General features: G+C 37.1%; 1 protein-coding gene across 1 annotated transcript in view; it reads right to left on the reverse strand.

Moving 5' to 3' along the window:
* Positions 1-4,237: 4,237 nt before the first annotated feature.
* The window catches only part of LOC140226545 (uncharacterized), a 125,202-nt gene continuing 112,234 nt past the window's right edge, over positions 4,238-17,205 (reverse strand). The window contains exons 23-25 of the mRNA XM_072306996.1: positions 10,767-10,859; positions 8,448-8,543; positions 4,238-6,122 (exon numbers count right to left, since the gene is read on the reverse strand). Coding sequence (XP_072163097.1) covers positions 6,013-6,122; positions 8,448-8,543; positions 10,767-10,859 — 299 coding nt within the window. The 3' untranslated portion in view covers positions 4,238-6,012. The remainder of the gene's footprint in view (positions 6,123-8,447; positions 8,544-10,766; positions 10,860-17,205) is intronic.

Genomic DNA, 17,205 nt, shown 5'->3' on the forward strand with positions numbered 1-17,205 from the left:
CACACACACACGCAAACACACATTTGTATATATTCATCTCTACGAACTTCCTTCTCGATAGAAAAATACTGCCCAGTCATTCACACAGCTTCATTTGCGTGTTCATACTTAATAGGCGTTCAAAAAGTATGTCATGCATTTCTTTTGATTATAAAGAGTTAATAAGAGCAATAATCGGTTGTTATTTCAACTTTAAAGTAATACTAAAATAGGTCTATATGAAAATATAAAAACAAACAATAAGAAGAGTTCATAATAAGAAACTGTGTAGGCATATTTACCCGTTACCAGGCTGCAATGTTCCTCTTCTTTTCCTTCATCTTTTTCTAGTTTGGGATTTGGTCCTCAATGATTTATAATCACATGTACAAAACAAACAAACAAACCAAAAAAAAAAAAACACTTTCGTTGGTATAGTATTGTATTCTACATTAACTCTCGCCAGAATGAAGTTTTAATAGTAAATATTATAGTAGGCATAGAAAGTAGGCCTGTGATTGTGGATATAATGCAATGCTAACGCATACAAGGCGATCAAGAATCACGTTATGTATAGAAGGGGTACTTTATGGCGTCAGTTGATACCAACACGTGGTACCTATGTAGCCTGGGGTACAGGTGCATGACCGGTTCTCATTGGTGCCTCCATTTAAGCAGGGGTTGTATTCACAGTCCACTGCATGTTGCACTGGGGTGGAGGGTGACAATATGAGTTTAATAAAAAGAGCAACAGTCATGTGATGTGTACCTATGAGGCACGATTACAATTATTACACTGTATGAGAAGGTATAAAATCATTAACGTATAACCTGTCCCAAAAAAAAAAAAAAAAATGGCCTGACATTAATTGAAGTTGTCCAAACAGTCCCGAAATACTAATAATTCAGGCTTTTGAATGAAATTGGAACATTACAAAATTGAAAGCTTAGGCCGTATCATTTGTGATACTAGATGTATTTAAAACATGGTCAAATTATTCTATATTGCATATAGCAAATACCAGCATTCTTTTGCTTAATGTAGTTAAGAATTCATAACTATTATCTTTATCACCACATTCTTGTGTTTTTCAACTCTTATAGTCACGTGATCCCATCAATGCAAGCCCTTGAGGCTTTTGCGGGGCACTTTTTTCTTTCACTTTACTTCACTTCTCTTTTCTTGATTTTTTTTCTTTAAGTCTGACTTTTTAAAAATCTGACTTGTTACCACTCTGTAACTTATGACCTATATCATCCCTTTGTGTATTACGTGATATTCCATCTTTTTAATAGTATATATTGTAAATGCTGAAAGAAATAAAGGAGGATTCTATGCCCTCAATCAAACAATCAAAATCTCATGATCTTTTTAAGCAATAACATTAACATAAACATGATTTTGTTTTCTGATACTTCTCTACTTGTATGTATACCCTTCACTAAACTTAATCATCACTAATCTCCCATGTCGAGAAAATAACGTGTTCTGAATCCGCGCCAACCATTATTATTGCCTTTCTACAAGCACTTCGCGAAATGAGTCATTACCATAGTAATGACTATTTCACGCTGAAATTGAGGCTCGAGAATAACGTTACTCAACCAAAATCTATGACATTTACCCTTCGACCTTTCATTACTTCATTATTTTCATTCCCGCGTTTTCATCTTTGTCTTTTATACTCTTCTGTTGCTCCTTATGTTTTCTTTGTCCTTTCATCTCCTCACTTTCCTCCTCTTTGTTCGTTTCTTTTTTTTTTCTTCTCCTGTTTTTGTTTTCTGGATGCCTTTCTCCCAATATTTATTGCAGTCTTTGGATTCCTTCTTTGTTCTTCCTCCGCATTATTTCTTCCTTTTTCTAGATTTATTGCATTTTCCTCTATGCAAGAACATTATTTTTACCAATCACGAAGCAGAAATAATGTTTAGTACATGTAGAAAGAGAGATATACGGATGGGAAGGGGGAGGGTAAAGACAGGAGAACATTGAGAGCAAAATAACAAAAGTTACAATTTTGGAAGGTAAACCATCTAAAATCTGGTGTGCGGTCAAGTGGTTGTGAGTAGGGGAAGCGTCCTTATATTTCATTTCTGTATGTGGACACACAAGCACAAATAAACTAAAAGATCCTTCCTCTTTACGCAGAACCACTTTGATCACGTTAATGAGGTGTAACCTTCATTGTGCCTAATCTACGGAAGCTTCATCTGAGTGTACAAAGTAATTTGTTCTCTTTCGAGAGAGGTCAGTTGTGGTAGACCATGGCAAATTCATCACACCATAGCTAGTAAAGTCAGGCGTTATTACATCTATCCATTGCTCTCTCAAGGCTAGTCAGGTTGGAAAACCTTTTTCAAGACGGATGATGAGCGATGAATATTGCTGATAATTTGTGTCCTGTACGTGTGTGTGTCTGTATGTGTGTGCATGTGTGTGTGTTTGTGTGTGTGTGTTTGTTTGAGAGTGCATCTTCCGCTGATGTAATGTACGTGTGCTTGAGAGAACGAGTGAACGTGTGTGTGTGTATGAGTGGAATGAAATGAAGTGTAGGGTCTATGGTGGTATGTGTTCGTGAGTGTGTGTGTGTGCGTAAGTGCGTGTACGTGTTTGCTTGTCTGTCGTTCTGCATGTCTGTGAATTGTCAGCACCGGACTTCCGATGTTACCCCTTTTAAATTCGACGCCAGAGTGGATGCAGAATGTGATGGCGATGGTGGCGAAATGTCATCACATTTACACACTTTGTTAAAAACTAATCGTGCTTTGGCAAATTGCTGGTCGACAAATACGTACATACTTTTGTAATGCAATGTCGGATTCCCTGGAAGTGTGTAACGGAGTACCACAAGGTTCCATTTTGGGGCCTCTCCTCTTTACAATCTATATTGATGACACTGTCAAACAGATTGAAGTGTGCAGTATTCATCTGTATATGCAGATGACACTATTCTATATTTTTGTCATTCTGACATTATTTATCAAACTGAACGGGCTATCAACATTGACTTGAATGGCATCAGTAAATGGATGTGTTTGAATAAGTTGAGTTTGAATGTTGATAAAACCGAATGTTTGTTGATAGGATCACCTGCAATGTTAAAAAGATGCAATATGATAAATGTACAACTAAATGGTAAGCGTATTCAGTCCAAACAAACAGTGGAATATCCCGGAGTTATAATAGATCAAGAATTAAAATGGAATATTCATATAGAAACGCTGCGTTCAAAGATTTGGTAAGGTTTTTGGGTCGGCGTATCCGTTTCAATTTAAATGAACGTAGTATGAGGATAATCTACAACTCTATAATCAAACCTTCGTTAGATTATGCAGATGCACTTTATGATTCTGCCCGTAAGAAGTATGCTGATCGATTGCAGAAATTACAGGATAGAGCGGTGAGAATGATCCTGAGAGTCAGTCCGCATATATGCATATTTCGAATCGGGTTATTCATCAGACACTAAATTTGAAATCCTTAAAAACACACCGTTCAAAGCATATTTTTACTAGTGGTATTTAAAACTCTTAATGATTTCAGCGCTCCTATTGGAACGGTTTGACTTTGTATCTCGTCAATATTCTTTACGATCTTATGGAAGGTTATCGCTATCAAAGCCAAGAACAAAATATTGTAGACGCATGTTCGCCTACCGTGGGACATCTATGAACAATACTGTTCCCTTAGATATGATATCCTAACTATCATGTAGTTACTTCAAGAAAGCAATAAATAATCATGTTTTACACTGAATGTTATATGTGATCAGGTATCCCTGTATTATGTTAATGATTATGCTATATGGGGAGGGCTGAGGGTGGGGAGGGTACGTTGGCAGTCGGGATGGGGGTACCATTTTCACATCTTTTTCATGTTGTTTTAGTTTATTTTGGACTTATGTATCAATATTTTGTTCGTATCATATTATTATGTGTAAGTGTGTGGTATAACTAGTTTCATTGTATAAAGTTTCAATTATTGTGATTTTTCGTGTGAAGTTCGACCCCTCGGAAGACCAGCACAGCCATGAAGGCCGAGCTGAGCAGGGCAATCCATCCGTTTATCTTCAATTATATATTCCAGTTGTACTGTATCATTGTTATTTTTGTGATTTTACGGTGAACAAATAAACAAACAAATAAACAAACACGTCACACACACACACACACACACACACAAACATTATAATTAATTCATAATTCAATCTCTCCATATCTCTCTATCCTCTCTATATCTTCAAACGTTATCATCATCAAATTTTAAATAGATGGTTTAATTGATCAATTATGCTAATGTCGGCATTCTTATTCCATATCGTAAGTAATGACGTAAGGCTTATAAACACTTAACTTATGACATTTGTCTTTTGTATTCATTCTTACATTTGGATATAGATTATGAATCATTACCATTGTCATGGTGACTTTGTAATTCGATTCCGCAAGAGGATTATCATGACCATGCATGGTGTGACACCCAAGTCAATATGCATGACCATGCATGGTGTGACACCTCAGTCAATATGCATGACCATGCATGGTGTGATACCTCAGTCAATATACATGACCATGCATGGTGTGATACCTCAGTCAATATACATGACCATGCATGGTTTGATACCTCAGTTACATGACCATGCATGGTGTGATATCTCAGTTAATATACATGACCATGCATGGTGTGCTACCTCAGTCAATATGCAGGAACATCCATGGTGTGATACCCCAGTCTATATACATGACCATGCATGGTGTGATAGCTCAGTCAACATACATGACCATGCATGGTGTGATACCTTAGTCAATATGCATGACCATGCATGGTGTGATACCTCAGTCTATATTATACATGACCATTGCATGGTGTGATACCTCAGTCAATATACATGAACATCCATGGTGTGATACCTCAGTCAACATACATGACCATGCATGGTGTAATACCTCAGTCAATATACATGAACATCCATGGTGTGATACCTCAGTCAATATACATGAACATCCATGGTGTGATACCTCAGTCAACATACATGACCATGCATGGTGTAATACCTCAGTCAACATACATGACCATGCATGGTGTAATACCTCAGTCAATATACATGAACATCCATGGTGTGATACCTCAGTCAACATACATGACCATGCATGGCGTGATACCTCAGTCAATATGCATGACCATGCATGGTGTGATATCTCAGTTAATATACATGACAATGCATGGTGTGATACCTTATAGTTAATATACATACTAGTATACCCCGCTTTCACTGTCACACACACATTCACACTCACTCACTCAAAGCTTTTAAAAGTCTAATACAGTCACATTTTACGCACCTGCATGCAAATACATCATACCCATGCGCAAACATGACTCGGTACAACCAAATGCGTGCACTGATGCCATGTATTTCTGACATTGATATTAACATTACATACGTTATTAACTGTACATGTATCCCTTGTAATCCAATGCTGTACCTGTGTTTGTATTTAAGGATGTGTTCCTTGTTTTTAGGTGAACAAAACATTTTTTTAGAAATGGACAATAAAATCAAATCGAATTGAATTGTGAAATGAAGTGCCACCCCGACGGGAAATACGTACCGCCAGGCCTTGCGCATGACATCACGGTACTTATACGATAGGCGTGTGAATCTAGATATAACGATACAATTAACAACTAGATTTGGACGTTGTTGGAGCTGTTATTCAAAATATGGGCTGCAATTTCAGATAACGCCTAGTTATTTTTGTATTACATCCAAACAATAGTTTTATTCAACTTCAACATGAATCACGGAAATTAATAGAATATGCATCAAAGTTTAACTTCACGGCATGTACTCTCTGAAAAAAAAAAAACATACAAACAAAATAATCATAAATCATATATCGTATAGAAATGTCTGATAATCGAAATCGCTTTCATCGAGCTCTGTGCCACCGTCGCGTCCAAGTCATTCAGTCACTGATGTCGATACACCGTTGATGATTCAATCAAAGATTTCGATATATCGAGATATTCTATGGCGTCAGCTGATACCAGCAGGTGGTACCTATGTAGCCTGGGGTACAGGTGCAGGAGTTGTTCCCACACGTGGCTCCATTTAAGCATGGGTTGTATTCACAGTCCACTACATGGTGTCGGGGTTAAGAGAAAAATATCAGATTGTCAGAGCGTGCAACAATTATCTAATCTACTCGCCAGGGATGCGGCTGACGATGTTGGAGAGGTCCCCTGCAAGTCACCCAGCAGCGGTTTCTTGCAATAACCCATTATTACTTAAAGACGCATACAGAGTCGGTAAATATACTAGCAATGGCCTGATTTCAGGCATTTGCATGAAAGTAATTATGTTTCAACACTGCCTCTTCCTTCGAGATTACAATACGATCATTCTCATCAGACTAGGTTTCTGTTTTACTTTATATTCATATTTTTCAAAATGTAACCAATATTTTGCGGTAATACGAAATACATAGCATACACAAACTAGAACTATCACTCATTGTGATTAATATACCCCTACCCACAACTGAGGGAATTAGCTCAACATGGATTAATTATTTTGCTTTTTTAATGGAAAAAATGTTACCATGGCAATGCACTGTTCAACAGTGAATAAATGTATTGCTCACTGTTAGTCATATGTCCTACATCTCAAGTCAAGTGCTCAAAAACAGAGTGAGCAAGATAAACTGACAATTTCTATGATTTTCATTTAAAAATTACATTAATTTCATTAAAAAAAAGTTACCATGGCAACACAATGTTGGACATTAAGAAAAAATGAAGTTTGCACAACTATGTATATCATAGCCGTCACATGTGCCAAATTTCAAGCCAAATGCTAAAAGGCTGAGGGGCTTAGTTGAATTCACAATCCCATGGCAACACATTTTCAACACTGACAAAAGATTTGTTGCACATCTAGGTAATGTAGAGGTAACATGTGCCAAATTTGAAGCCAAAATGCTCTAAAACAGAGAGAGTTAGGAGAATCGAAATGTTTGTATTATTTTCATTCAAAATGCACAGTTACAAAATGCACAGTTACCCTGGCAACACATTGTTCAACAATGATGAAATATAATGTTTGCATATCTCTGTACTATAGTGGTTGCATGTGCCAAATTTCAAGCCAAATGCTCAAAGACTGAGGGAGTTAACTGAATCCACAATATTTTCTTATGATTTTCATTCAAACTATGCTGTTACCATGGCAACACATTGATCAACGGTGACGAAAGAGTAAGTATGCACGTCTACGTACCATAGTGGACACATGTGCCGATTTTCAAGCCAAATGCTTAAAAACTGAAGGAGTTAGGTTAATACACACATTTATGTATGATTGGTAAAAAAAAAATGCAGTTGCCATGGCAACAGATTTACTAACGCACACATCAAAGGTGTTTTGCACAACTATACATTACATTGATCGCATATCCCAAATTCAAACTGAATTGCTACAAAACTGAGAGTGGTTCAATCCACATTTTGTAAGATTTTTTTGAAAATCTGCCGTTGCCATGGCAACGCATTATGAAATACTCATGAAAAAGGTGTCTTGCACATCTGCCTGTGATAGCAGTCACACATGTCAAACTTGAAGTTAATTGCTCAAAAAATGAGACAGTATTTCGATCCACAAGTTCTTACGAAAATTTGCCGTTGCCATGGCAACGCATCATGCGATACTAACGAAAAAGGTGTCTTGCACATCTACCTTTGAAAGTGGTCACACATGCCAAATTTGGAGTCAATTGCTCAAAAAAAAATTACAGAGGAGTTCGATCCCCAAGTTTTTTATGAAAATATGCCGTTGCCATGGCAACGCATTATGCGATACTAACGAAAAAGACATCTTGTGCGATACTGCATATGCAAAAGAGTGTAGAGAGAAAAACATGAACGAAACCTTCGAAAAACTAAAGCCTGTAGGTTTGTCATGTACGAGTTAGAAATTGATATCTTGACCTCTTCACATGAAATTCTGTGATTTTTGGAGATTACGTAGTCCTCAAATCAAGGCCTACTTTGTGTTTTGAGCATTCCAATATAGCCAGCCATATTCCGTACTGGCCTTCTTTGCAAATCCCGTATTTTTGGCATCTCCATTTCACATGATATTGTGTAATGTGCCCATCTGTGTAATATAGCCATACCCAGTGCCGTATATAAAGGGAGTCTGGCCAACTCGGCTTTCGGCTTTTGCGTTTTGAAGTCTGTTATTGGTCAAAATTGGTCTCGTGATCTTTGCGGAGCCAAGTCGTTACCAAAGCGCGCTCATACGCAATGCCCATTGTTCACTACCCCTTATTTGGTAGGGTTTCATTATTACGTATGAGCGTATATACGTGCTAACCCTGTAACGCGTATAATACGCTGGGCAACGACATGGCGTCCGAATTTACGAGTTGGCCAGACTCTCTGTATTATACGGCACTGGCCATACCTAGTTCACACGTGATTCCGTGGAATCCCGGCTCGCACAGGCAATAATAGTCCTCACACGTCGATCCAATCTTACACGGATTCAGATTGCAGTCAACTGGTCACACAAAACAGACGGCGCCAAATGGGAAGGAACAAATGCAGTTTAATTAACAAAAGATATAAACGGCTAACATATAGCCGTGTGAAAATACATACTAACACTGTCATCATTACTGGAAATCACTATTATTGCTTTAGTTTGAGGAATCATCAAAAGCTCCCGACCATCTTCTGAAACTTGCAAGTGCCTGCAAACACAACAAATTAAAATTAGATGAATTTAGTGTTGAAATTATTCGTCAATATTGATTCGCCTTATAGATTCATGTCATTGTGTGAAATATCATAATACACATCAATATTCAAGCAAATCATATCAACTCTGTTTCAATACTGCACCTCCTATAACATTTTGAGCAATATGTAATACATTCACCTTAAAGAGGAAATCCATCCTCAAACTAAATAAACTTCAGAAGAAATAAACAAAAATATTCCCTAAAACAATAGCAAATGACAAAAATGGGATAAGAAATATGAAAATATGACTCTGAAATTTTGCATTTTTTTGGAAAATATTTCTTGACAAGTCCTTATGAATATTCAAATGAACGAGTTGATGATGTCATACCCTAATAAATTGTAATGTTCGTTATAAATGATATTCGGAAAAAAAAAATATGTCTTTAGCTATTCAAGTACAAGCATGTTCCCATACCCCGATATATCAGAGTAAACATTTGTTTGTTTGTTTGTTTTTATTTTTGGTGAATAAAAGGCAGGTTTTATATCTATACTGCTATAAAATGACATTTCAGTCATTTCCTTATATGAAATGAATAAGAAATTGTGACAGCATGACATTTCAACTTACTGATTTGAATATTCATAACGACAGATCAAGAAGCATCTTCCGAAAAATTGTGAAATTTCAGAATGTCATAGCTTTTGATTTTCTCATCCGATTCTGATCACTTTTTACACTGTTCTGTACGGATTTTTTTTTTTCTCTTTCGATGTTAGGGCGGATTTCGTATTTAATTATTGGTGTTTAGTATGTCAATTTGATTTTTTTTTTCCCTGTTGTTTTACTTCTTCAGAAGGTTCAACTGCTGTATGAAGCCAATGCTTGTTACGAAGGTGATATCTAATGCAAAGTAAATTTTATACACCATGTTCCCGGCGGCCAGGACAACAACGCTTTACGCCACCTCGGACAAAACGATATGGATGTTTGACAAAACAGGTGGTAGGGGTGAGCAAGTACTTGACAGGCCATGATTGCCGAGGATGCCGTGCTATAGGTTTTTAAAGTGTAAGAAAAAATAATGCCCGAAAATTCTGGTGCTGATGAGAATGAAGGCCACGTTTACACCATATTCCCGGCGGCCACGGCAAACGTTTTTCAGGCAGGCCACCGTGGACAAAACACGATGGACTTGAGACACGTGCGGGGAGGGGGGGGCGGAATGGACAAACGCGACAAGCAGTGATTGCCGTGAATGCCGTGTCAGATTTTCTAAACTGTCAAAAAAAAAAATCCCACAGCAGTCACGGCGCTGATGAAAAACTAGTAGGCCCACGAGTTGAACGCAACAATACGTGACAATACGTATAGGCCGTAACAAAACTCGAAGGCGTTCCTTTAAAAAGTGGGACGCAAAGGGAATATAATGTACAGTCTAGCCTGACCAGAGAACGGCGTCTGATAGGTACATTCATCTCACTGGAGAGAGGACTGGCACGAAAAATACCAGAATATGGAGGGGGGAAGGGAGAATATCCCGCCTACCCATGGCGCACCACGTTTCGGGCAAACGCGGCTGCCATGGCCACCGGGAACATGGTGTGAACGTACAACATTAGTAGGTGTAGTACTTAGTACTTGTAGTAAAACGGTACGCACGCAACAACACGTGGCAGTACGTGGTAAACAGTAACGAAACTTATAATGGGCGATCCGTGTAGTTGGACGCGAAGGGAAACATGTGTCATCTATAGCATGACCAGATACCGTGAGAACGGCGTCCAACAGCTTCATGCTCATGGTATCAAGGATAATCCCGAATACACGTATACAATCATGTTTTGCATTGGATGCTGTTAAATGAAACAATCATTAAGATTATTCCTTACTGGTCGCCGGGAACAAGTAGTCCCCCAAAACGAACCACTGGGAAGAAATAATAATAATTAAAAATAGTCGAATTGATTACTTTTGCAAAGGTTATCAACATACACTTTTTTTTTTTAATTTTGAAAAGTTTGTTAAACATACCTAACTCGCAGTTAGTTCCGGTAAATCCAAGAGAACACGTGCACGCGTTGTTTTCACAGGTGGCTCCGTTCTCGCACATGTTCCGATCACATCCTTGCGAAGAGAAACAAAGGAAACTTTACTTGGTGAGAGCTATAACTATGCGCTTGTTTACGTCAGGCCCCCGTTCTGGCACATGTTCCGATCACAACAAAGTCCCGCATGGCCAGACGTACAGGCCTAACGAACTCCCCAGATGGTCAAACGACGACCCGTCCCGTTCATAGGGAATTTCAGATTGTGTGGACACGACAGCGTTTCGAAAGTGCAAGCCAACGTTCTCGGCAACTCCCGTCGACGCTTAAGATTTCAGTCGACGGCGAGTACGAGTCGAATTTAGTGAAGTATGAAGTTTTTCATGATTATCACGATAATGTCGGATATAAAGCAATTATATACAAGGAATTATCACCAGTGATTGCGGAACCATCAGCGTCTCGCTGTCTGTTCAACGAAGCAATACGAAAGTGCGACAAGGACGTATAGCAACTAAGTCTCGTTACGTGACGCGACTGGTTCGAATGTCATGATATACTTTTACTCCGACTGTGACGTTTTCACCATCTGTTTTTGAGATAATTGACTTTACTACACAACTCCTTGTCCATTTCATAAAGGTTAATACAATTACATGACATCCACTTGTGTCATAATATTCAATGAGCGTCAAACAAAGTTGATACAAAGCATTCCCGTTATAACGAAGATATGTCGAAATTTCGTTAAATCCTGACAGAATGTATACGCATCTTTGAAAGGCGCGTTTCCACATACCAACAATTTCACTTGCTAATTGTAAAGCATGATTGCTGAATAAAAAAGTAACTTGACGATGAAGCACAAAACAGTTGTATGAGAAACTTCGTTACAGAATAGAGTAGAGAAGTCATTCCTGGACAAAAAAACAAAAAACAAAAAACAAAATCTGTCACCAGTCCACAATAATACGTCCTGTAGCACTTGAATTGAAAAAAAAAAAAAAATGCTTTGCGTATTAACTTCTGCAAGTAATAGAGGGAGGGGTATTTAATGATGCCCTTTACCAATTCCGGATACCAACCGAGAAGTATCGGATAACAGTCTGAATCCAATGAGGACTTTCGAGCGACAGACGTTGGCCATTCGAAGTATGACAATGAACCCCGCCCATAAGAGCATAGACACCATGATTTTCTTCATGTGATACGGAGTTACAATGGACGCATGGTGAAGTGGACGCACGACGGCCATGTAGCGCTCGAATGTAATCAAGCAGAGTACCATGATAGATAACCACAGCAGATTCTCAGAAACCGAGGCCAACAGTTGACAGGAGATGGCATCATTCAGGGGCCACGCCCTTCCATTAAACTCCAAGACGGCACCAATTATGCATCTCAGAACACCACCACACTAGTCTACAATGCACAAAGACCATGAAGACTGGTAGACGAGCTTCTGGGCTCCTTCAAAGACATTCTCTTTAGCGTTGATGATGTTGATGGAAATTGACCCAAAAATCATGAGAACAAGCAGAAGAATGATATATATCGTTCCTAAAACATTACCCACTTGAATCATTTACCTCATGGGACATTTTACAGTACCTATATTCGTTTACTGTATGATATACTTCTATATACAGAGTTACATGATATACCCGGATTGTTACTTTTAATTGACTTCGAAAAGGCTTTCGATTCTGTGTCACATAAGTTTCTTTTTAAAGTGTTAGATTATTTCAACTTCGGCCAATCTATGAAAAAATGGGTTCAATTCTTTTAAAACAATGCGTCTTCCAGTGTTTTAGTGAACGGTTATTTTAGAGATAGATTCAAAATAGAACAAGGCTGTCGGCAAGGGGATCCCTTATCACCGTATCTTTTTCTGTTGGTCAGTGAAATCCTTGGAATTATGATTAGGCACTCGAATTCTGAAGTCGGGTTGCAAATTAATGAAAAAAATTTAAAGTATTACAATACGCAGATGATACACTCAACGGATCAGATCAAGATCTAAAAGATGCTCTTGAGATTTTTGATAATTTTGCTAACATATCGAATTAAAGAATTAACCCCAGAAAGACTAAAAACAATATGGATAGGAAAGAATCGGAATTGTAGAATTAAATTATTGGAAGATTGTAATTTTGATTGGATTTTTCAGGGTAGGTACGAATAGGTACCTGGAAATAGAATTTTTCAGTTAAATTACATGAAATGGTTGAACAAAATTATCGTGAAAAAAATGAAAGATATTAAAAACACAATGACATCCTGGTCTAAACGATCACTTACTGTTTTAGGAAGAGTTACTGTAGTTAAATCATTATTGATGTCAAAATTAAATTATTTGCTGTTATCATTTCCTGAACCAAGTTTTAAAACACTGACAGATATAAATCGTTATTTTTATTCGTTTATATGGGAAAATAAACCCAATAAAATAAATAGAATTCAAATGTGTCAATTATATTGTCATGGTAGTACTAAAATGATTGATATTTTTATGCATGTCAAATCTCCTAAAATATCCTGGATTAGAAGGTTTATTTGTGATCCACAGACTGAAAATTACACGTTCCACATGTTCCGTTCTTTTTTGCCCCAATCAGTATCATTTCATTTATTTATGGGATCATTATATTACACAAAAAAATGCCAATGTAATGCTTAATGATTTTTGGAAAGAGGTACTTCTGGCTTTTTCAGAATTTTTAGAAATTAAGACAAATAATAATTTGGCAAGCCAGCCTCTTTAAAAATAATCCTTTAAGATGAATGACAACACTGTATATTTCAAGTCTTGGTGTGAGAAAGGTGTACGTTTTATAAATGAATGTTAGATAATGATGGAAAATTTCTTTCATATGTTGAATTTCACAGGAAGTTTGGTATACAAGAGACAAACTAACTTTCTTCAGCACTGTGGATTGTGTACTTCTATTCAATCATTTGCTAAGAACTGCATGTCGAAGATGACAGAACCTTTTATTCATCATAGTTTAAATGTAATAATAAAACACAAGAAAGGTTGTTCTGATATTTATCAAACGTTTCTAAGACACACGTCAAAACATTGTAACAGCATTGTAAAGTGGAGTAGTATGTTAAATTTAGATGATGAAACATGGTCTTTATATTGTTTAATTCCTTTTCAATCAACTATTGATATCAATATGAGGTGGTTTCAATTTAAGATTCTGAACAGATTATATATGGAAGACGTTCTTTTAAAATTTGGTTTTATAATAAAAAGTGTACGTTTTGTAATGATAGTGAAGAAATCATAAAACATATATTTTGTTTATGTCCTTATTCAAATAATATATGGAATAAGTTTGAGCGATGGTTACTCCTGAAGATAGATAAACAAATTGTATTTACAAACCAGCATAAGTTATTCGGACTCTATGGTTTCAACAACATTGCATTAAACTGTATGATGATTGTTATAAGAAGAAACAATTTTTTCAGTGAAATAAATTTTGAAATTTGAACATATAATATCTGAGATAAAATGTTAATTTGAGATGAAAAATTTATAAGTCAAATGAATTGTAGAGAAAAGAATTTTGTGATAAAATGGGCTTTATTTATGAGATGTTTTTGAACATTTAATCAAAATTAAATGATACCAAAAGTGTTTTTAGGGTTTTTTCTGCCTATGAAAAAAAGAATAATATGAATTATATGTTAGAGACAGCTAAAGAAATTTTGTTATTATATGTATAAGTGCAGTATGCTACTTTTTGTCGATGATTGAATTATTATTTAATTCTTATTCTGTTTTGTATCAAAAAGATATTTGTAAATGTCACTTTCGAATATGTGTATAAATAAAACACCTTGTGGAAGGGGAGAAAAAATTACAGTACCAGTGTGTAACTAACTAACAGATACTTCACATACTGAGGAGAACATCTACGACGAAAGCTACTTATGAGAGCAATGATTTGTGACTGTAACAAAAGACACTGCAGTGCAATGTTTCTTTTAGCAATCTCGTTCCTCACCCATTCTGCATCAAAGCTTTAATAAATCATCCAGAGGCTTTCGATATTTCCAGAGAGAGAAAGAGAAGGGGGGGGTCACTGACTTCGAAATCTGAACTGTGTATTGAGCGGTAGTGTTAACTGATGGCAGCTTTCCCATTAACAAATTGACACGATTTACGACAAATTACATGACATTTTATTAACCTCGTGTGTATGGAAGGGAGCATGTATCGTCAGAAATTAATCATGGGGATACTAAATGGAATATGAAACTGTATTTGACGAAGCAGTGACGGACAATTGCTTGAGGGAGATATCAGGGAAAGTTATATTGGCTTAGAGAACCCAAGTGACGTCCTATATTTGTTTTGTTGTTCCCATATGGACGCACACAAAAGCAGCTAAAACCTTGGTGTAGTTAAACCCTCTTTTACTCTCTCTTTTCCCTCTCTTTTCTCACAAGTTTGGTAAACAGAGTCGTGTTTAATAAACATACAGCCGATGCACTGTATATGCACCCTTCCTGCTCTATTAAAAGAAGTACACGTAAATTTATGAAATTACCAAATTTTATCTTAACTCGGGTTTGTTGTGGAAGTCAATTGATATGAATGACCCTTCTTACTGCAAGGAAAGAAGGATAATACTTCTACCCATGACCCATTTGCATCAAGTTGACACAATGTTATGATATAACTAGAAATGTCGCTACGGCGACTGATGCCTCCGCCATAATGCATGATTCTCCCAATAGTTGTACAGTACAATGTCTTCACAATGTGTGATGACAGTTTCACATAACTGGCAAAATACTGATATGACAGGTTTGTCAGAAATGTCTTGAATGTTCACTTTCCTCAAACTGGGTTTGCTATAATTGTCTAAGAGTGCAGGTACACATATTTGGGGAATTAAGGATTTTCACTTGACTTCTGACCGACCCTGTTATATGATTATGCATTCAAGGTATGAAGAAAGAGTGTAATTACAGTACAAAATTGACTTTTTTTTCATTTAAACCTCACCTTTGACCCTTAACCTTTGACCTTTAACCTTCTGGCTGGAAATTTTCCAGAGAATCTCCATTAGGTAATACAGGTATATATTAAGTTTTAAAACTAATAATGCAAGCATTGCATATACAACGGTAGTATATGAGGGAAACAGTAAAATTTTGAAGAGTTGACCTTGACCTTTGACCCTTGACTATTGACCCATGACCCCTAAATTCCCTAGATAATCCCTGCCAGTCAGTACATGCATATGTACCAAGTTACATGAAGATACATTGAACCATTTGCGAGAAAAGTGAAATTGTAACATTTTCACCTAACCTTTGACCTTTTGACCTTTGACCTTATGAAATGAAACTCTCTCTGGAGAATCTGTACGCAGTAGTACATGTTTGCACTAAGTTTCAAAAAAATACCTTTGGGCATTGCATAGATATGGGGGAAATAGCAACATTTTTGTCCCCGCCGAACGAGTTTGAGCAGGGGACTATGAAACGGGCTCCGTACGTGTGTGTGTCCGTGCGTCCGTCCGTGCGTCCGTCCGTGCGTCCGTCCGTCCGTCCGTGCCTCCGTCCGTTTGTGCGTCCGTGTGTGATCAAAATGTTAAATTTGCTACTTCTCTGTCATTTATGAGCCAATTTTGATTCTGTTTGCTTTATATGATAGCACATATGGGAGCTTTGAAACTTCTACACAGAATTTCAGTTGTGACCTTTGACCTTGACCTTTGACCTATATTGTACATTTTGCTACAAAATGCTACTCCTTCGCCATTTCTAACCCAATTTCGATTCTTTTTGCTTTATGTGATGGCACTAGGTGAGGGTTTCAAAACTTCTACACAGAATTTTGACCTTTGACTTCTTTGACCTTTGACCTTGATTTTTGACCTATATTGTACATTTTGCTACAAAATGCTACTCCTTCGCCATTTCTAACCCGATTTCGATTCTGTTTGCTTTATGTGATGGCACTAGGTGAGGGCTTCCAAACTTCTACACAGAATTCTGACCTTTGCCTTCTTTGACCTTTGACCTTGATTTTTGACCTATATTGTACATTTTGTTACAAAATGCTACTCCTTTGCCATTTCTAACCCGATTTCGATTCCGTTTGCTTTATGTGATGGCACTAAGTGAGGGCTTCAAAACTTCTGCACAGAATTTTGACCTTTGCCTTCTTTGACCTTTGACCTTGATTTTTGACCTGTATTGTACATTGGCTACAAAATGCTACTCCTTCGCCATTTCTAACCCGATTTCGATTCCGTTTGCTTTATGTGATGGCACTAGGTGAGGGCTTCAAAACTTTTACACAGAATTTTGACCTTTGACCTCTTTGACCTTGATTTTTTACCTATATTGCACATTTTGCTACAAAATGCTACTTCCGGGGGGGGACATATATTACG

Source organism: Diadema setosum, chromosome 3 (genome assembly GCF_964275005.1).
Source record: "Diadema setosum chromosome 3, eeDiaSeto1, whole genome shotgun sequence".
NCBI classification, from domain to species: Eukaryota; Metazoa; Echinodermata; class Echinoidea; order Diadematoida; family Diadematidae; genus Diadema; species Diadema setosum.